General features: G+C 37.9%; 1 protein-coding gene across 2 annotated transcripts; it reads right to left on the bottom strand.

Moving 5' to 3' along the window:
• Positions 1-2,665: 2,665 nt before the first annotated feature.
• LOC149844818 (uncharacterized) lies at positions 2,666-22,878 on the bottom strand. 2 transcript variants are annotated; one of them, XM_089995296.1, is made up of 4 exons: positions 22,438-22,878; positions 5,723-5,825; positions 3,725-3,920; positions 2,666-3,288 (listed from the first exon to the last, which is right to left on the bottom strand). In XM_089995296.1, exons 1-4 carry the CDS (start codon positions 22,555-22,557, stop codon positions 3,231-3,233), a joined length of 477 nt encoding a protein of 158 aa, XP_089851422.1. In that variant the 5' UTR covers positions 22,558-22,878; the 3' UTR covers positions 2,666-3,230. The 2 variants fall into 2 exon arrangements, with proteins under 2 accessions (XP_089851422.1, XP_089851423.1); XM_089995297.1 differs by lacking the exon at positions 22,438-22,878 and adding an exon at positions 10,376-10,506.
• Positions 22,879-22,935: the final 57 nt, after the last annotated feature.

Genomic DNA, 22,935 nt, shown 5'->3' with positions numbered 1-22,935 from the left:
CCAAGCAGCCCGAGAGGGAACTCTCTTGTGCCAAACATACTCATACCAATCATGTGATGGGGCATCTAAACGGATGTCATCCCACAAGTCCCTTTTACAGAGTTCTGCAACACACTTAGAACCTCTACAGCCTGTCAGGACCATGTGAAAATTGAAACGAGATCAGGTTATTCCACACGTCTTCAAGCCCTGAAATTGGAACAAGCCAGCCAACAAATAAATCCCAACTTCCGAACCCCGGGAGTATGATGCAGCCAATTTTATTGTTTCATTGCCTCAATTCATGTGTAAAAGCTGATCCGTTTGAAAATCCATTTTTAAAGACATCTTATAATTTTTGTTTAAATTTTGCATTTTATTTTTATTTTCTGCATATTTTCTCAACCTAGTTGAACCCATGGGCAGATTTGGATCCAGGTCAAGCTGGAATCCCCCCTCCCTTAGCGGGTTTGGGTCCAGCTTTTGAATCCTACCCAACTGTTGAAGAGGATCCGCCCCATTGGCTACATGGAGTGATCACTTGTATTCCCAAGGGCAAAGAGACGTCTTTCATCCCTCTCTTGCTGTTAAAAGAATTAGGTGGCAGGTCAAAAGTAGAGGTTAGGAAGTCTTGAAATAAGTAGGTCTTAGGTGGTAGTTTTAAATAGGTGGTTAGGAAGTAGACAATAGGAGCTAGGCTTCCTGTCTTTTGCTTTTCGATTTATATACCTCATGGTAAGTGTGTTTTGGAATGAAAAACAAATATTTTTGAAAACCCCTTTTTCTTTGTTCATGTTCCATGTGTAAAACGCTTAAGTGAGAAAGTGAGAGGATAAGATAACCAACCGTGATCCTAGGGGTGGCAATCGGGTTGGGTCGACGGGTCGGCGGGTCTGTGGGTTGGCGGGTCAAAATACCTCAACACGAACACGATCCGTTTATTAAATGGGTCGGATGCGACAAGCATGAACACAACCCATTTATTAAACGGGTAACCCGACACGGCATGGTTAACCCGTTTAATAAACGGGTCGGGTCAACACGATTACCAATGACCCTTTGGGTGTAAGATTGGATTTAATCATTTTAAACGGGTTGCGGGTTGATGGCCCGTTTGCGGATTTTAAATATTTAAAACGGGTTGCGGGTTTTAAATATTTAAAAGTGTCGTTTATATTTAAAACGGGTTGACACGATTACCAGTTTACAAACGGGTTGCGGATTTAATCATCCTAAAGAACCATTTTAAATATAAACGGGTTGTGGGTTGATGGGTCCGTGTAAATGGGTTGACCCACCCGCCTAACCCATTTATTAAACGGGTCAAACGGATTTGCGGGTTGACATACCTCTAGCACGAATACGACCTGTTTAATAAATGGGTTAGGCGGGTCAACCCGTTTAAGCCAAACCCTAACTCGGCTAAGAAGCGGGTTGGCGGATCAGGTCAGATTTTGCCACCCCTAATCCAACCGGATTGAATTAGCCACCAAGTACCATTTGTTTGGCATTTTGGCTGGCCTTCGAGCTAAGTCACCGTAGAACGCTTGGCCGGTTACTCTTTCATTTATTCGTACACTATTAGGTTGCGGCTTAAACCTATAGACCAAAGATCGTCGATGTAGGACACTTTTAACATAAATCACGTTACAGCCAACATCCACCATTAGCTAGCTCTAACTCTATCAGCTGTGAATCCCGTCCATTGTCATCATGTTAAGACAAAGATCCCACATCCTTTTCAGAAACTTCAATGAGCCACTCACTAATGAGGGACTCAAACCTTTCTCATTGACTGCACCAAAAGGCCATTTGATTTCCTCCGACCAAGTCAATTGAGCCAATAAATCACAATGACAAGCCAAATGGGTCAATTACCCATTTCAAAAGGGGCTTGTAAACCCCGATAAGGTTGTCAGGGGTTGATATATCATCCGACCTACAATCTACTTACACTTAAGTACACTTAAAACCAGTAAGAACAATATTCTTTCAGAATAAAGGATTTAAAAAACATTTAAAATGAATTTTTATCTAATTTTCAATGCCAAATCTGATTTTCTGTTTCAAATCAACTCAAAGATGACAAAAAAATGACACAGCGAGGTTAACACCAGTTGGGTCACCAACCAGTGGCGTAGCTAGGATTCATGGGGGGGGGGGGGGGGCGCAAACAAGGTTGTATGAAAAAAAAACTGGTTTGATAGTTTTTTTTTTTTGAGATAAAATAAAAAAAGGCTACAATTATTAATAAAAATCTATTTCATATGGACAAATCAAACTATTTGCTGCAGTCAGGGCTGGGCTTTTAAATTTTATTTTATTTTTAACTGTTTCTGGAGGCAGGACTGGTCTACAGACCAGTCCTGCCCCCCCCCCCCCAGCTCCGCCTATGTCACCAACACAACCCTAAAAGAGTCCACCAGTTAAAGGCAACTGCACGTCGGTGGGAGTAGAACCTGGGATGAAGGGGTCAGCACCTTCTCCCCAGGCCCGCGATACGTTGAACAGGTTTTGCAACCTACTACTGAAATTTTTGTAACTTGGTATTTATTAAAAATGGAAAAAATGAGACCATTTTTCATAAGCTTGCATATGTGTAGAAGATGCAAACAATGAATATACCCATTCCAAAGGATGTGGACAGTTTTACTCCCAACATACATTCACATTAGGAAGAACTGAATTGAAGAAAATTGCTAAACCACTGAATAAAATAGTCGAACATGCATTTGTCATTAGATTTCATTCTGAAATCAATCAAGGGCCCAACCCAGTGCATTTTGTTTCAAGAAGTTGCCGCCCTCAGAATTCGAACCTGCATCACATGTTTAACAGCCAGAGCACTTTACCATTGCACCAGGAATGGATTTCTCATTTATCATATGATTACTAATTTGTACCTATCAAGAGGTGTAAATAATAAATCCATAAAACTACTAGTCAGATTTGATCCAGGGAAGCAACAGTATGGAGTCATTAACTCATAGCTGATCTGATAGCATCAAGCATCCTGTTTGCGTTGCAAGCTGCAACGAAAACGCGAAAAATATGAGATGTTGATGCAATTCCAGATGGAGCTCCTTATCAAGTGCAGCATCCATGTAGACCATCATCATGCACAAAGAACTCCAGTTTGTCTCATCACTGGTATAATCTGGTCAAGCTGCTTCTGTTAGTTGCTTCACGCTCTAGTACTTGGTCATGGCTAATATTTATTGTCATCAACTTTGTTCGGGATAAAGCTTCCATCAATCACTGGGCTCAATCTTAAGTTTCTTGGCAACTGGGAATTCCTCCTCGTATGAACTGTAAACAAAGTATCTATTAGTATACAGGAGTGTTAATAACTGTTGGTGAGTCCACCTAATCAAACTCCAAAACTATGACTTCAGAGACTGGTTTAACCCAAATGAAACAGACTTTTGTTCTGTATCTTCTATGTTTCCCAGTTCTTGTCTGCATGGGGCTAGATCCTATTGAGATAAATCAGTCATCAATGGAGTCACGGATTTCAGTGGGTGAATGAGAACTACTCAAGCTTCCTTGGGCTAAGCTGGCAGGAATCTAACCATCAAATTCAAATGATCAATTGCTTAAAGCTTCCATATTAGGTCAATTTTCTATATGACACCCACCCAGGTTCCTACCAAATATGAACTGCCTCAAAGCAAACATATGCATTCACCTGAATCCTAATCAATAAGAGAATTGCAAAACAGCCCAGTCAAGTTGCTCCATATACCTTTCAGGTTTTCTCTTCTGTTTTAGAGACGTATTTTTCCAATCATTGACGTCTTTGTTGACAATCAAGTTAACATCTCCATGACATTCAGATGCAAATATATCTGACTTGTCTGAATGAACTGCATCCTCTGATGATTTTGAAATAATAGAAGCATTTCTCAATCGTTCTTTTAGGCATTCCTGCAAGACAATATCTACAGAAGTGCGAGAGTTGGTGATAAACATATAATCAAGTAGACCAACTCAAATATATAAACAGTACATTCCTAGAGCAAACGTTAGGTATGACGGTGAAACATAAGCCAAGGAAATCTGCACCTGAATGTGCGTGTCTGTGGCATGCCTATGTAGTCAAAAGCGCTAGGTGGTGCCTAGTTGGTAGACCCCTAAAAAGACTAGTCCAGGACTAGTCAGATTAGTCGATACCCCAATTAAAAACTAAAAAAGTACACAAAATATACATCAAAATATGTTTAATTCTTTTAATAATAAGATGTTTTCATCTTGCAAGTACAAAATTACACATGCTTTCACAAAATATACATAACCAGAATATACATATCAACAAAATATGCTTTCAGCCTTTCACATAAATATTAATTTTAACACACATATAAACATATACATATAGACACACACACAACATATTACATAATCAGTAATACTAAACATGCTTTCAGGCTTTTATGGAAAAATTCACAAAAACTCACACATATATACAAATAAAAATCACACACATATATCTCACTTTCAGTCTTTAACAGAAAATTCATCAGAAAGAAAGTAACACACATATATAAAAATATACAATCAATTAAAATTAAATGTGCATGGTTTCAATGTTTCAAAGAAAAAATCCCAAAAAACAAAGTAACACAAACACATATATGAACATAAAAAATATATATAACTAACTAAGCATGTTTTCATCATTTCACACACACACACACACACACACACATATATATATATATATACAAAAAAATAACAGACTACATGTAATAATAATAAATGACTAAACTGCCCTCATGCCTAGGCTAGGGCAGCTTAGTCACAGACTAAGCACTCTAATTGGTGTCTAGTCAGCTAAATTGGTACCTTTTGAGGTATCCACCTAGGCATTGCAAAATGCTTAGGCCGACTAGGTGGACTACTCAGAGCTTTGCAATGCCTAGGCCAACTAGTCAGAGCCTTTGACGACATAGATGCATGCATAATTCTAGTTTAAGGTAGTGAAGAAAAATGAAGCCAGAAGTCTTCCTGGAAAATAACAGCAACAAAAGATTGCAACAATCAAAGCTGGAGACCAGGTGAACCTTAAATAGATACCACATGGATATCCCAACAAGTTTTATATAATAAAAAGGACATGTTAGTGAAAAAAGTCTCACAAATAATCAAGTTTACAAATAACTTGATAAAACATTCACAACATAGGCTATAACAAAATATCACTTCAAGTGCTATGTGGCACAAATGTAAACAAAATGCATCAAATGAACTTATATTTTGTATTGACTTGAGGGTGAAAACCCTCCTAGAAATATATATTACAATGGGCTGTATTGCCCTTATTTATAGCCACCATACAAGGTTGAAGAGTCGTTGGGTTGTCCCCAACGGCTCTAATTAGAGCCGTTGGAAACAACCCAATGACTCTTACTTACTGTGTCAGCAGGTACAACAGTTAATTAATGACTGTTGTACAGAAAAGGTTGTACAGAAAAGACTAACAGTCAGCAGGTACACCAGTCAATTAATGACTGTTGTACAGAAAAGGCTGTACAGAAAAGACAAAAAAGACTAAAAACTATAAAAATAAAAAAAATTACAGAAATAAATAAAAGACAGATTACAAGTATATTACATATATGTATTATTTTTCTAACAGTTAGAACATGCTTATAATTAGATCAGGAGTAGGGGTATGTTGTGGTTTCTCATATGAGAAGCATATAATGAATCACAAAGTAAAATCACAACTCATGAGAAGTACCAGTAGCACGTAGCATCTTAAGATCAAACTTATGGCCCCATTCCTCAAAACCAACTTCTTTTGCACGTTGAATAACCGTCTCTTTTATGCTAATCAACATATCCTGCAAATAAGTTCACATCATTCTCATGCACGACATAAAACATTATAAATCAGGAACCTGATGAAAAATAGAACTCTGAACAAATACATCACATAAATCAGTAACTGTTACATGTAGTGATGCACAATGTTATATGTAAAAGTATATTTGTTTATAATCCCAAAGACCAAAAGCAACAACAAATTCCAAAAGTAACCGAGAGTCGTGCAATTTATTTACAATTTCTAAATAGAAATAAGCAGCAGTTTGGAATAAGTCTCAACTTATTACATTCCACTGCCGCTATTGGGTAACATAATTACGCCAATTCAGTTTGAAGAACTCTGTCTGACATATAAGTACAATACTCCTACCAACAGAGCAACCAGCAGAGAACATAAATAGTGAATTTAATACTGATCCATGAAAACCACATGCAGAACCAAAGCATCACAATTGTGAGGCAAAAAGCTAATGCCTACTACCAACCCACAGCCACCCAAAAATACCAAAACCTAGTACATGAAAATAAAGTGGTAGTGTCGACCAACATTTTCAACAATCCATTCAGCAAAATGCACTTATGGTGCAACCAGGTTCGATTTTCAGCCTCCAACTAGGGCTGCACAGCTTGGACTTGGCACAGGTTCGACATGTTTAAGTTCAACTCGAACTCATCCGAAAAAATAAACGAGCCGGGCATGAGCAAAGGGCTCAGGCTCGGTCCATATAAAAGAGCTAGGTTTGAACAGGCAATCAAGCTTGGTTAAGCTCTATTAGTCCGATTAAGCTCAACTTATATAGTTATATAAGGCTTTTAGTTTTCTCTGTCGAAAAAAAAATGTTTACATTTTTTTTAAATGTTAAAAAAGAAAATATCTTTTCAGTTTGGGTAGCAGTATGTAATTAGTTAAAAATAGATGGATTCCTTTTGAACTGAAAAGATATTTTCTTTTTTAACATCATATATGTCTATATTATGTTAACAAAATAAGCAACAAAAGGGTCTTACCCTCATGGGTAAAATGTTGGCCTTTTATGGGAGAGGTGTTGAGTTCAAATCTCACCACCGCTCTTGCATTTTCAGAAATCTTTTTAACTAAAGACTTTTAGCTCAAGCCAAACTGAGCCTAGCTAGAGCCCTACTCGGGCCAATCACGAAAGCAAGCTGTTCAAGCTCAGCTCGGCCCCTACCTCCAACCCACCTGAAAAGAAAAATAAGAAATGACGAAGAATAGCATATATAAATAACAAATTTTCCCATTTCCAAAATACAGAATAGGATTCAATTGCCCTTTATCTTGGCTAGGCAGGATTCAATAACCTTCCCTGCTAAAAAAGCTCACAATAAATTTTTCATGCCAAAGCATGATAACCTTAACCAAATATTTAGCACAATACCCCTTACTTCAGAATTTACTTTTTCCTCTAATTGTATTGTCTTTAAGACATCAAGGTTACAATGAATTATTCTTCCAGCATCTTTGGCATGAGAATTTATTTGCAGTATATTGGCCAAGCCAGACAAGAAAAGAGGTTCTAAGCTTGCAGAATAGTGAACTTGTTGATAGTATCTTGGCTCTCCCTACCTACTAATACACTGAAGATTGCTGCACATCACTTTGTCACAGCTAAAAGTTGTGTTATTTTCGCTTCGAAATACTGTGAACTACAGAGTTGAGCTGCATCTGTAGACCACAATCTATGGCATGAATTTTTTATTGCTTACCACCTACACCGATACTTTCAGCAGCCCTATTTGCTCTTCACATTGAGAATTCCAACAAGAGATTTAATATCCTTAGTTTCAACTTGCAGGCCATGGCAGGTTCCCCTAGCAAATGCACCAAACTAGGGGACTGGTGATGGCCTTCCTCTGATCAAAAAGCACAATTTTCCCTTTCCCTGCACATTTTCACCAGCAATTAGATGTTCCCATGCTAACAATGCTGCCACCCTTTCGGTATGACATGCCCTTAAACTAGACTTCATTGTTTCCCGCCAACTTGGTGACATTTACAAGTTGGCCTTACCAGATGAGCGGAACCCTTGTGGGCCAATATTTCCAATCATTGGTTCACTGCAATTCCTTTTTTTGTCAGAAGAAGCTAAAAGATCACCAATAAATTTTTTTTATTAAGAATTGTTAGAGTGAAATTGTAGCAAATCGGATAGAGATTGCGATATTGTAGCAGATCACGAGAGAGATTATCATGACAGCCTGGGATAACGATAATCTTATCGTTATATCCCAACTGTTTTGGTGGAGATATACAAGACGTGTATCTTATCTTATCCTTTGAACCTCTATATATATGTCACCTGTGTATTTGTGAAAGCATTTAGAAAATAGAATTCTATTTCTCAATCTCACCGTGCCTTTCTCGTAGCCCTTACCAAAAACCCTGAGCCCCAGACTTTTGCCCAAGCCATAGGGTGTGCTCCTTGGAAGGAAGCTATGGCGGCCGAAATCCGCGCACTTGAAGACAACCACACATGGACGGTTACACATCTTCCACCAAGTAAACGCCCCATCGATTGCAAATGGGTCTACAAAATGAAGTACAAATCAGATAGGACCGTTGAGCGTTACAAAGCACGTCATGTGGCAAAAGGTTATACATATATTGAAGGTCTTGACTATCACGAAACATTTGCTCCCGTAACTAAACTCGTCACTGTTCGGTACCTCTTAGTTGTGACCGCCATCAAATATTGGGATCTCCATCAATTTGATGTCAACAATGCCTTTCTACACGATGATCTTGATGAAAAAATCTACATGACACTACCTCCTAGTTTTCGCTGATAGGGAGAGCAACGAGTTTGTCGGCTCAACAAATCCATCTGTGCCCTCAAATAGTCATCTCGAAATTGGTTTGCAAAATTTTCAAGTTTTCTTAAAGGGATTGGCTTTACTCAATCTAGGGTGTGGATTATTCATTGTTTTCTTGTTTCACAAAGCATGGGTGCATATTTGTTCTCATATATGTTGATGATATCATTATTGCTGGAAACGATATTTCAATCAGTCAACTAAAGTTACTTCTAAATAATGCTTGTCACATCAAGGATCTAGGAGTACTCAAATATTTCTTGGAAATCGAAGTGAAAAGATCTAGTAAGGGAATTTTCTTATCTTAACATAAATATACATTGGACATCATTGGAGATCACAGGTACTTGGGGGTAAAGCCATCAAAATTTTCCATGAAACAACATAGAAAACCTAATTCAGAGGAAGGAGAACCATTGAATGATCCAACTTATTATCGAAGACTAGTGGGTCGATTGATATACCCCACCATTACAAGGCTTGACATAGCCTATTGTGTCAATATTTTAAGCCAATTTATGCATACACCAAGGAGGCCACATCTTGATGCTGCATAGAGGTTCTTACGATATCTTAAGTCCATGCCAGGCTAGGGCATACTGTTGTCATCTAATAGCAAACTTCAATTGTCTGTTTACTGTGATTCAGATTGGGCATCATGCTCAGAAACTCAAAAATCTACCTCAGGTTATTGCATCATGTTGAGAAAAAGTCCAATATCTTGAAAAACAAAGAAGCAGACAACAGTATCAAGATCGTCAGCTTAAGCAGAGTACAGGTCGATGGCACTTGCAAGTTGTGAATTAACATAGTTAAAATATTTATTGATTGACTTAAGAATCAAGCATCCCAAGCCTATGTTGATGTTCTATGACAACCAAACATCATTGTATATTGCGGCAAATCCAGTGTTCCACGAACATACTAAACATATAGAGATCAATTATCATGTTATAAGAGAAAAAATTCAAAACGGCTCAATTAGAACTCAATTTATTCTTACAAATTTATAGTGCACAGATATGTTTACCAAGCCATTATGACGAGATCAGTTTCTTCAACTCAAGAGCAAGTTGGGTGACATCAATCCCCAAACTCCAACTTGAGGGGGAGCATGTTAGGCTGAAATTGTAGCAAATCGGATAGAGATTGCGATCTTGTAGCAGATCACGATAGAGATTAGCGTGACAGCCTGGGATAACGATAATCTTATAGTTATATCCCAACTGTTTTGGTGGAGATACACAAGAAGTGTATCTTATCTTATTCTTTGAACCTGTATATATATGTCACCTGTGTATTTGTGAAAGCATTCAGAAAATAGAATTCTATTTCTCAATCTGTGTAAACCCTTTTCCTCAGTCGCTGCCTGCGTGACCATATTCTTAATAAGAATGAGGGAACTCCTTGCAAGTACTAAGAAGGTATTCAGATGCACAAACTTACCCGAAAAACCGAGCTAACTCAATAGATTGAACGAAATAATGACGCAAAAATTCAAACAACCCCGATTGTCTGGATAAGTAGGTGCATCCAAAGTTCCCCAAACAAGGAAAACAATTAAAAAAAATTAAAATCCCTAATCAAAACCAATCGCTTAATTATTCAGTCTTTTCTTTCCCCAATTCGAGCAATTTCAATCCCGAAATCGTTCAAAACCCAAAAAGGAAGAGAAACTCAACAACAAACTCATAAAAAAAAAAGAAGAAATTAAGAAGAAAGGGCAAAAAGTTACTAATTCAGAATCGGAGCGTGAGGAGAGCCAAGCGACGTCTTCCGGTCGGCATTGGCGCGAACCCAAGGCCTTCATCAGCCGCTCCATCGAGAACCGATGAAGAGATTCAAGAGATGTGTCTAATAGACGGATAAAGCTTTTGAAGAAGAAGAAAAAGGAGAGAGAGAGTATTTGAGTGTGAGGAATACTTTCGCAATGACACCACCAGACACGTTCTGAAACGATGGCAGGAACACCGACGCGTATAGAAATATTATTTTAATTTTTTTATCAAAAGAATTTTATTAAAAATGTGTTTTTATGTATTAAAATATCAAAATCTTTCTATTGATTAAAAGTTAAAAAGAACCGTGTTCACATGACTTTTTTCCAAAAAATATCAAATTTGTGTGTCCTTCATCGTGTCGCGTGTCAGGTTGTATGTGTAATTTGTGACAGACTCTCCTTTTTTGATTGCCATGTAAGCAATATTTTTATACAATGACAAATTCTTTATTACATTGAAAATTCTTTGTTAGTCTTGCTACGCTTCTTCTCTTAAATGATGTAGGGTCAGTGTTTATGAATATTTTTCGTGTTTTTACGTAATTTTGAGTTTAATACTTAGGTTGTATACACATTTAAAAAATTGAATATTACGTAAAAATAAATATATTTTTACATATAAATTAAATAACGTGTTTCATATTAATGTTAAAAAAATGTATCCTTGTGTCCTACTTTTCATAAAATCACCTACTCTGTTTCATACCGGATCCATGTCCATATTTATATCCATGGGATCCATGTCCCATTAGACGGGTTAAATTCATAAGGCCAACTTGTATTCTAGTAGAGGAAGGTGGCTGGGAAGAAAGAAAAGAAGAACAGCATTTCTGGGCATCTTCATTACCAAAAATATAGGGATGTCAACAACTTGGATTTGGGTCAGATATCTATCCAAATATGAACCCGCTTAGTTGAATTGAGCAACATACTAATCACAAGTTCATAACCAGGTTCAGACTGATATAGAGTTTTGCACCTAATCCCAATTCAGCAGATAACTGTATCCCATTACAACCTTGACCCAAACCTGGCCCATGGTGGGCCGTGTCGGCTTGACCCATCAGGCCGCCCAGCCAGTTGCCCACCCCTATGTGAAAGTGCAGCCACTTAACTATTTTAATGCCAGTAGGATCCATATTTGGTACTGCCCTTTCCCATCCTAAACCAAGTCCAACTCTGAATCGAATTAGTCAGTATCCAATTAGATCAGATTTGGTAAAGCCTATATATGAACCGAATCAAACCCATTTACTTCCTTAGCATCAACAGTTCATTTGCTATAGTCAGCTATTTGGACAAGCCTTTAGATATGATAAAATTCAACATAGCTGGATTGTGCGTGTAATTCTGGTTTTGTATATGCCCCTTAGCAGTTTTAGCAGTATGTTTAGAATGACCTCATAGACTCATAGTACATTAACTAGTAAAATTCAGGTGGATAGAGTGACATAAATGGAAGAAGGGTGTCGAAAATGCCACATTACCAACATTTTTTTGGCTTCAGAATGGTAATAGTGGATTCATAATTAAAGGTGCAATTTGCTACCATGAAGATTTAATGTACAACGAAGTTAAGATAGGTATACGTAGCATGTATTTTTTAGCAGAAAGTAGTAAACTATAAGACCGATTGAACAAATTTATAGTAGTTTTTGAAGTCCTTGTTCCAGTTCTTCGGATGAGTTGTTTTTTAAGTTGTATTAAAGCCTTTGCATGTTGCAGTTGATTGTGTTATTTTAATTCTAAACTTAGATGCGAATGATCAACAACTAACTCTACTGAAGTTTGCAATGACATGATAGTTTCTTGTATTACAGAATGGTAACAGTGGATCAACAACTATGAAGCCCATCCAACCTGTTTGCAATGACTTCATAGTTTTCGTCATCTCTGCGCGAAACCAGTTTTATTTCATCAGTCTGAAGGCTGAGGGGGGTGTTGAGTTATGACTGGACCCGTATTCATCACATTAAGAAGGGGTTACATTTTGAATTTGGATAATCCCTATCACATCCCATTCAGTTACCCATCCATTTTGGATTCCTCTTCGATGAGTTGATGAATATGTATATATAGTTTTAAGAGACAGGTCCCCAAAACTCACTAGATAAAAAAAGTGCATATGCCTGTGGGTGCCCATCTCTCGTGCGTATCTAGGAGAGCTTGGAAGGCGTTTCCCTCACGTGTTTGACATTCTTCATCAACATCATCTTCATTCCGCTGCGCTCATGGCTGGAGGTATGCATCTATTTTCAGTTTCAGCCCTTTCAATTCGTATTAGAGCTTAGCCTTTCTGTCGTCGACAACGTTGGTCGTCGTTTATGGAATCTATACAGGATTCATTAAGATATTCGAGATCAGGCGAAGTGCTAGATACAATTCGTCAGAAACAGTTGATTGGGATGGGGCTTTACCTTCCGCTACACCACTCAGACGACCCATGGCTGGATATTGACGTTGGTTTGTCGACGGATATCGTCATTGCCGGTGAACGCCCACCAGCCCTTATCGCTGATTAAGGGGCATACTGGTAAGCGACGGGGTCATTTTCGCCCTATGACTGTGATGTCTCTCGGATTATCCCTGCATGACAGTTTGCAGCCGAGATTTGAGCGACGGTGACATTTTGGCACTTTGGTCTCTACGGTTCATGTCCTACGCCCGACCCTTCGCCATGGCGGCAATGTTGTGACCATCTTCAACGATGTTGGTTTATCATCGAAAAGGTGTTCTACAGGACAGTGTTGGCGGCCTTGACGCCGGTGTGCCTCCACTGCCGGCGGTGGTCGCCTTCGATGTTCTGGTTTTTCCCTTTTTGTAACTACAGAGGGGTCGTTTTTGATTCATCACTGGATTCAGGTCATTTGAATCCAACCCAAGTCCATGTGACTCACGTCTTAAACTTGTTGTATTAAGTTACAGTTGGTCAGGTTTTGGGTCAAAGCCCTAATTGGGTTTATTAGGGTTCAACCCAATTCTTAAGACATCATTGTGTTTGAGCAACATTCATGCAGAAATTTTTGTTTTTCATTGTTTGGGTTGATTGTGGGTCTTATAATGGATCATTTAGATCTGATCCAATGATTTAAAGTATACACAGGTTCTTGTTGAACCAATTGACATGGGTTTATCGGGTTTTGGGTCCCATCCCCAAATCTATTTTCAATGGGGCTGATCCAATTCAGTTTAAACCTGAATTCATCAAGTTATGAAACCTATGTCAATTCAATTCATTTTTTTTAGCCAGATTTGTGTTCGAAGTTGTTAATGTTGGATTTAATTCAGTTTTGGATCAATTAAGATTCAGTTGAATTTAATTCATTAATTTATTGATTTATGGATACAAATTAAGATTAATTGTCTTGTGTCCATTATTCAATAATGAATTAAATTTGATCCAAAATTTGAATCCAATTTGAATCATATGCTTTGGAGTCAAATAAGGTTTATATGTTCGACATGAATATGAATTCATTCAATATGTATTGAATTTTGGTCTATTATCGTATGACTATGCATGATAATTTAAATGCGTATTTTATATAGTATTTTTGTTTATATCATGTATAATCATGCATTTAGTAAGAAATTCATGTTCGATATGAATACTCATGTGATTGTTGGATTTTTTTTATGCCTGTTCTTTATGAATAAATAAATATTTATCATACTAGGAGTAGCCTCAGCATCCTATGTATAAAATATATTTATTTTCATTATGTTGAAGAGTGGTTGTATTATTATTTGAGTATTTTTTATGAATAGCCTCAGCATCTCAAAATACGAAAACAATAATATTTTATCATATATTATAAATTTATTGATTGTTCTATGGAATAGCCACAACATCCAAGGATATGATATAAATTTATTATTATTACATTAAGTTGGCATTTTATGGCATCTCATATTTATCCAATTAATATTATATTAGCATAATTTTGATTTTATGGCCACAACAAGAATCATAATAACGCTATGTGTTGTTTACCAAAATAATAGCATGTGTTATATTTTGGATTAAGTGAATTTTCATATATGCTTCATGTTTAAGAAATTAATGTGAGCATGCAATTTTGATCTATTTTGTAGCTATTACTTCGGTTATGCCTACACAATTTATTAATGTTCTCATTCTAAGTGGTGATAACTTCAATTTATGGAAAGAGATGATCAAGTTTGCATTAGGGTGCATGGATTTAGATCTTGCGTTCCATGAGGATGAACCATCCAAACCTACAGAAAAGAGTACGCAAGTACAAAAAGACACATATGATAAGTGGGAGCGGTCTAACCGCTTGAGCTTAATGCTTATGCAATCTCATATAGCAGACAACATCTGGGGTTCTATCTCTGAATATAGGACTGCTCAGGACTTCTTGAGTTTTGTTGAAAAATAGTTTGAAAGTTCTGATAAAGCTCTTGCCAATACCCTAATGACTAAACTTTGTTCCATAAAGTACAACGGTTCCAGTGGACTGTGTGAACACATCATGGAGATGAACAATATCGCAACCCAACTTAAGACACTTGAGATTGAGATGTCAGAATCATTCATTGTCCATTTTATTCTTAATTCACTCTCTTCAGCATATGGGTCATTTAAGATTTCTTATAATACACAATAGGCTAAATGGTCTGTGAATGACTTATTAGTCATGTGTGTTCAAGAAGAAGGGAGGCTTAAGTAGGAGAGACTAGATAGTGCCCATCTAGTCACTCATAAAGAAAATGGACATGTAAGAAAGGGGAAGAAAGTCCAAAGTTTTAAGGACATTAAGAAGCTGAATGGCAAGTGTTTCTTCTGTAAAAAGACATGACATATAAAGAAAGAATGCCCCAAGTTTAAGGAATAGATGAAGAAGAAAGGTAATCTCTATACGTGTGTGTATTTTAAATCTAATTTAATTGATATGCCTCATAATACTTGGTGGATTGATTCTGGTACTACAATCCATATTGCCAACTCCTTTCAGGGTTTTCTAAGCCGAAGGAGTCTGATGCTAAGTGAATCATGCATCTGTATGGGAAATGGGATGCAATCACATGTAGAAGCAGTTGAAACTTTTAAGCTTATTCTTCAGTTTGGTTTTGTTTTGGATTTAGAGAATACATTTTATATTCCTTTATTTTCTAGAAACCTTATTTCAGTCTCCAAACTTGATGTATTTGGATTTCAATTTGAATTTGGGACATCTTCTTTTTCTTTATATAAAAACTCTCGTATTATTGGTTCTGAAATTCTTGTGAATGGTTTATATAAATTTCTTCTTTATTCTCATTATGAACAAACCCTTTTAACTTTACATGTTGGCATGAAACGTAAATGTGATAATGGTAGGTCATCAATGTTATGGCATAGAAGATTGGGACATATCTCCATTAAGAGAATAAAGAAATTAGTGAATGATGGAGTTATTAAAACTCTTGATTTCACTGACTTTGGGGTATGTGTAGATTGCATTAAGGGAAAGCAAACTAATCATAATACCACTAAAGGTGTCAGAAGGAGCTCTGAGCTCTTACAAATTATACACACATATATTTATGGATTGTTTTCTACTCCATGTCTTGATGGTAAAAAATATTTCATTACATTTATTGATGAATTCTCTAGATATATGTATCTTTTTCTACTGCATGAGAGATCTGAGGCACTATATGCCTTCAAGAAATATCAATCAACAGTAGAAAGGCATACAAGAAAGAAAATCAAAATAGTGAGATCAGATAAAGGTGGTGAATATTATGGGAAGCATGATGATGGACAAAAACCTGGTTCATTTGCTAGATTCCTTAAAGAACAAGGTATTAAACCTCAATATTTAATGCCAGGTACACCATCACAAAATGGTGTAGCTGAAAGGCGGAATCGAACATTAATGGACATAGTTAGGAGTATGATTAATAATTCTACTCTCCCTTTATCTCTATGGAGTGAGGCCTTGAAAACTGCAATGTACATATTAAATAGGGTTCCTACTAAAGCAGTTCAAAAGACACCTTTTGAATTGTGAAAAGGGTGGAAACCTAGTTTGAAACATGTACACGTTTGGGGTTGTCCTGTAGAGGTCAGTATTTGGAATTCACATGAGAAAAAGTTAGACATAAAGACAACCGGTGGTTATTTCATTGGTTATCTGAATGAGTCTAAGGGTTACGAATTTGATTGTCCATCTCATACTTCGAAAATAGTTGATGCAAGAAATGCCTGATTTTTTTAGAATGATGAGATTAGTGGGAGTGTACAACCTCGAGACATAAATTTTGAGAAAATACAGGAATCTGCTTCAATTTCTAAAAATTCAGATGATATGGTTATTGTTCAAATGCCTTGCTCTGTTCAACAGAGTAAGGCATTAGAGGGACAATCAATCAATAATGTACAACCCAATGAAGAATCAATCATCTCTGAAGCAATGGATCATACTCATATATCCTTACAGGATACAGAACAAAGGGTAAAATCAACAAGATCTAGTAGAGTGATAAAACCTGCAATTGCTTCAGATTATGTCACTTACTTGCAGGAAGTTGACTATGACATTGGGATTAATGAAGATCCTACATTGTTCTCAGAAGCCATGAGTGGGAGTGATTCCATAAAATGATATGATGCCATGAAGGAAGAAATGAAATCTATGGCTAAAAATCAAGTTTGGGATATAGTGGAGTTGCCTAAAGGGGCCAAGTTAGTTGGCTGCAAATGAGTCCTTAAGACTAAAAGAGACTCATTAGGCAATATAGATCGATATAAAGCCCGACTTGTAGCCAAATGATTCACTCAAAAGGAGGGCATCAATTACCATGAGACCTTCTCTCCAGTTTCTAAGGACTCGTTTAGGATAATCATGGATTTAGTTGCTCATTTCAGTTTAGAGTTTCATCAGATGGATGTGAGAATAACTTTTTTGAATAGAGACCTAAATGAACAGGTGTACATGTGACAACCTGAGGGTTTTATCTAAGATAAAGGTTTCAACCTTGTTTGCAAGCTTAAGAAATCCATATATGAGCTCAAACAAGCTTCCCGTCAATGGTATATTAAGTTCAATAATATGGTATCCTCTTTTGGTTTCACTGAGAACATTGTGGATAATTGTATATACCTTAAAGTACGTGGGAGCAAGCTTATGTTTTTAGTCCTTTATGTGAATGATTTTACTTGCAACCAATAATTTGGACATGTTGCATGATACTAAGCAGTTTCTCTTCAAGAAATTTGAAATTAAAGATATGGGAAATGCCTCTTATGTTTTGGGCATTAAAATTTACAGAGACAGAACTCAAGGAATACTTGGTCTGTCTCAGAAAGCCTATATCAAAAGGGTCCTTGAAAGATTCAGTATGCAAAACTGCTCACCTAGAGCTGCACCTGTTATTAAAGGAGATAAATTTTGTTTGGCACAATGTCCAAAGAATGAATTAGAGAAAAAGCAAATGATAGGCATACCTTATGCATCAACAGTTGGTAGCCTGATGTACGGTCAGACTTGTATGAGGCCTGACATTTGCTATATAGTGAATATGCTGGGAAGATTTCAGAGCAATCCTGGATTGGATCATTGGAAAGTTGCAAAGAAGGTTATGCAGTATTTACAGGGCACGAAAGATTACATGATCATATACAAACAGACTGATCATTTAGAGGTGATTGGTTATTCAGATGCAGATTATGCCATATGCCCGGATGATAGAAAGTCTACTTCAGGGTCTATCTTCCTACTTTCTGGGGGTGCTATTTCATGGAGGAGTGGAAAGCAAGGCACTATTGTTTCTTCCACTATAGAGGCAGAATTCATAGCTTGTCATGATGCACTACCACAGGCTATTTGGTTGAGAAATTTTATTTTTGGTCTTCGAGTTGTTGACACCATCTCGAAGCCTCTTAAGTTACTTTGTGATAATTCATCTGCAGTTTTCTTCTCCAAGAGTAATAAGTTTATGCGAGCTGATATGCGTATTGATATTAAATATCTAACTTTGAAGGAGAAGGTGCGAGATCAGATAGTGTCTATTGAACATATTGGTATAGAGTTCATGATTGCAGACCTTTTGACGAAGGGATTGGCGCCAAAAGTGTTTAATGAACATGTAACCCATATGAGACTTTGTGTACCTTTGTATATGTGATATTTGACACTTGACTCATGTCATCTTTTATGTTGATCTCATTTGTTAATGTTTTCATTTTAGACATGTCATTATGATGAATAGAAAGCAATTCAGTTTCATTATTGTTATTGTTTAGACCTTAAGTGAGCTTTTAAGTAGCTTGCTAATTAAGTAGCATTGTCTCCCTTAAGAACTTATTCAAGAATAAACTAGTGGTAATGTAATACACGAAAGGATATATTCAATTGAGAGTATTTACCGTCATGATTCATGCCATTAAGAGTTCTTGTTTAAGACTTTGATTGAGATTGCAAAATTGTGATGAATTGGGCCAAGTGGGAGAATGTTGGATTATGACCCGTATATAACCCATATTCATCACATTAAGAAGGGGTTACATTTTGAATTTAGATAATCCCTATCACATCCCATTCAGTTACCCATCCATTTTGGATTCCTCTTCGATGGGTTGAGGAATATGTATATATAGTTTTAAGAGACAGGTCCCCATAATTCACTAGATAAAAAAAATGCACATGCCTGTGGGTGCCCATCTCCCGTGCGTATCTAGGAGAGCTTGGAAGGCCTTTTCCTCACGTGTTTGACGTTCTTCATCAACATCATCTTCATTCGGCTGTGTTCATGGCAAGAGGTATGCATCTATTTTCAGTTTCAGCTCTTTTAGGGGGGCGTGCAGATTAAAAATTTGGATCCATAACGGGTTATATTGAAATCATTATCAGTCGCTGGCATTGACATGTACATCTTTTCATTAGCTCCATTATAAAGCACCAGTCTCGGATCAGCAGCATCCACCAGTGATCTAACGACGATTTCAACAAACTGTAGAACAGAGGAAAATCTGTCAGGAAACATGGTTTTTAGACATGCTACATGATTGGGCTAATCAAAGTAGCAAGCTGCACCACCACTCCTATATGTACTTTTCTTCTGCTGCATGAACGTGATAAACACACTATCGTCCACATGCTGCTGCTCATTTTATACCCACTAGGAGAAGCACTCTCGGAAAGGCTACCAAAACAGCAATGACACGTGTACTTCTCCGTGCCAACTAAAATTGATGAACAAAGAGAATTCATCGACCTTAAGTTTTTTTTTTCTTAAAGGCAAGCTGGGGTTAGGCAGACCCCTACCAGATATCTCTAAGCCCCATGTGGGAGGGGGATTCAAACCCAGGCAGAGGACCCCGCTTACCACATGGGATACCACCTCGGTGGTAACCTCTAAGTTCTATCTAAATGTCAACTAACACAACACGGGCTGAGTCACCTTCAAACTCTGCTACTATACTCTCTCTCTCTCTCTCTCTCTCTCTCTCTCTCTCTCTCTCTCTATATATATATATATATATATATATATATATATATATATATATATATATATATATATATATATATATATAATGTGGTAGTTGTGCAACCCTTGGGTGCACAGCTACCTACGGGACACTGTTGAGCGTCCATCATGGGTGTGATGGATGCTCAGCGTTTTTCCCCAAAAAAATGCTGAAACATCAAAAAGTGGCTTTAGCGGCGCTTTTATAGTGCTTCTAACAGTTTCGCTGGGACCTTTAGCAGCGCTCAAAACCGGAGATAAACTTCCTTTTAAAAAGGATGAGCGCATCATTTGTAGGCTTTGGCAGTGGTTTCAAGCGCCACTAAACTTCCCAGCAAAACTGAGACCTTTAGCAGCACTCCAAAAGCATCATTAATTCCAAAAAAAGCAAAAAACCTTGTTTTTCAGTGTTTTTTTCACATTTTTTGTGCTAGCCGTCCATCATGACTTGCAATGGACAACCAGCGTGATCCCGTAGGTAGCTGTGCACCTAAGGGTTGCACAGCTACCACTATTACTATATATCTATCCATCTATATCTCTCTCTGAAACGTGCCACACCTCACCTCCATCCATTCAACCTTAACATCTCTGATACACTCTCTATCTTCCCCACTCTTTCAAGCCAGGATCAGGTGCCATCACATGGCACACTTTCAATGTGCCTGCACCTGGCTGCCCTCCTCCATCTTTGGATGGCACCTGAACCTGATCCTGGCTCCCTCTCAACATCTCTCAACGTGAGGAGCCGCTACATGCCAACAAAGTCGTCCCATGGGGGCCTCTTTTCCCCATAGTAGTATCGTTAGATAAGTCTAACCAAACGGAACTGGATTAGAAGGCCAATCAATCCAAAACTAGAAGAGCCCGTTACTTTCATGGTAATCATAAGAGAATAGGTCATTTCAAAAAAAAATGGCTTATTTTCTCATAATAGAACCAAAGTTGGAAAAATGTGGGACCCAACCAAGTGAGTCAACTTTCTCATTGATCACTCATTTCTTATGAAAATGAAATCACAGCCCAACTTTGAAAAAGTGTTCTCGCAAGTATTTTTCTCATGGTAGGTCCCATTCATTAATTTAACAAGGTTGCTTTTTAGTGGAACCACTCACTGGGCGGTTTTCTGACTTTTCTCAGATAGCATGAAACAAACATAAAAAAAATGTCGCTTCATATGAGAGTCAATGCGATTTCACTATCATACAAAAATCAGATTTTCACGGAAAAAAACTTCCTTTCTCCCATGCCTGAAAAAACCATGCCCATAATTGTCATATGTACCTTACGTATGAAAGGCACTTTCCTCGAGAAGCTATGGGACCGTGATTTACAACAGAAAGCCCTTTCCCAAAGGAGAGCGAAGGGGGAGGGTCTTCATATGAAAAGGGAGCAGCTTGCAGGAAAATGTGGGGCCCATGAGGGCCGACCATTTTGTGGCAGGTCGCATTTGTTTCTGCCAACCAGCCATTTTCATTTTATGAAAATGACTAGTTTTCCCATGAAACAAATGGGCCCTAAGGGGGCATTTGTTTCATGCCCTCTCCTATGAAACATGCTCTCTTTCGTAGAATCTTTTCGCAAAGAGTGAAGCATGATTCGTTTTTCCGAAGCAGATTGTGGGGGTGTAAAAGAAGCAGAAAAGAAAATTTATAGGGAGTGGGAAGTGAAGGGGAAGCACAAAATAATAAATAGTAATATGAAAAAAATAAAAACAAGGGGGGAGCGAATGGAAAGTGAGGAATAGTTGTTTGGGAAACAATATGAAAGGCGAGTAGGAAGCGTGTTTCCCAAGATATAGGAAGAGTGCTTCCTGCAAACTAGACGCAAGTTCCACCACACATTTCCCTCCTCGGGAGAAGCGTAGCACTTACCACTTTGGAAGCGCGCTTCTTGAGAAGTGCACTAAATCTCAATGAATCAGCATGCACAAACCAGTGGGTCCCAATCCTAAAAGTAGAACCATAATCCTGCAGTAATTGAAAACAGCAACTTACATAAACCCTAAAACCACACAAACATGTTCCAACAGAAAATATCATAGCCAAGACAGACGCCAGAAAAGAAAATAGAAATCAAGAAAGCCGCAAGAACAAACAGCAGAAGGGAAAAAGGAAAAAGCTGCAGTTACCACATGTAGTACAAGAGAGGAATGAAAAAACTCCATTGTGAATTGGTGAAATAAGCGACCTCTTTCCGAAACAAATCATTTCTACAAAAGGAAGAAAAAAGAGTGGTGGAGAAAAAAGAAACAAGGCTCAACAGTATTTAAGCAAGACACTGAACCCCCAAAAATGGGCATCCCAATCCCTCTAGACAACAATCAAGCAGGCGAAGGCGAACAGAGTGAACATCAATAAAGCCCTAACAAGATACGATCTTGCTACAGTTTCTGAAACCACAATCCGGTACCAACCATGGAAGCCCTCAAAGAAGCATCAAACAATCCAACCAATAACATCATAAAAAATCCACATCATGACATCAACTACAACCAAAGCCGTAGAAAATCACAACTTTGAAAAAACCGGAAATTTTACCCGAAAATCAGTGTTCCACAACATGATGTTGTCCTGGGGGGCACCGCTGAATCCGGCAGGGGGATATTGCTGCAACCGCTTGAAATTCCTTATCAGCCTCTTCCTTGCTGGAGTCGACATCCTTCCTTTTGCCTTTTCACCCTATTTTAACCGTAGACATCCTTCCTTTTGCCTGTTCCCCCTCTTTTAACTGCAACCCTCAACGGAAAAGGAGGACAACAAACCAAGGAAGAAAGAGAAACGCCCCTACGTCCCTCTGAGCACTGCTCAAAGGCCTCAGATCATCCCCAGACAAAGAAGACGAGAGAGAACTCCACGATATGAGGGGCGCGGACCCAGAAACTTTTATTTGGGGGGAGCCAAACATAAACAAGAAACTTTCATTTTTCTTGTGGGGCCCAGATTTTTTTTTACGTATGTTGGAAGCAGCCAGGTAAGAGCTCCAATGGGAGTTTTTAAATTCTTCCCCCCCCCCCCCCCCCAATTCCTAATGTAGGT

Source organism: Nuphar pumila, chromosome 2, assembly GCF_984573655.1.
Source record: "Nuphar pumila chromosome 2, dmNupPumi1.hap1.1, whole genome shotgun sequence".
NCBI classification, from domain to species: domain Eukaryota; kingdom Viridiplantae; phylum Streptophyta; class Magnoliopsida; order Nymphaeales; family Nymphaeaceae; genus Nuphar; species Nuphar pumila.
This window is presented reverse-complemented; position numbering and strand designations above follow the sequence as displayed.

Coding starts and splice junctions, on each gene's coding strand:
- LOC149844818 (XM_089995296.1), bottom strand. CDS start 22,557: ATGTCGACTCCAGCAAGGAAGAGGCTGATAAGGAATTTCAAGCGGTTG. Junction 5,826..22,437: donor TGTGGAACACTGATTTTCGG/GTAAAATTTCCG, acceptor ACTTATTTGCAG/GATATGTTGATTAGCATAAA. Junction 3,289..3,724: donor CAGAAGAGAAAACCTGAAAG/GTATATGGAGCA, acceptor CTTTGTTTACAG/TTCATACGAGGAGGAATTCC.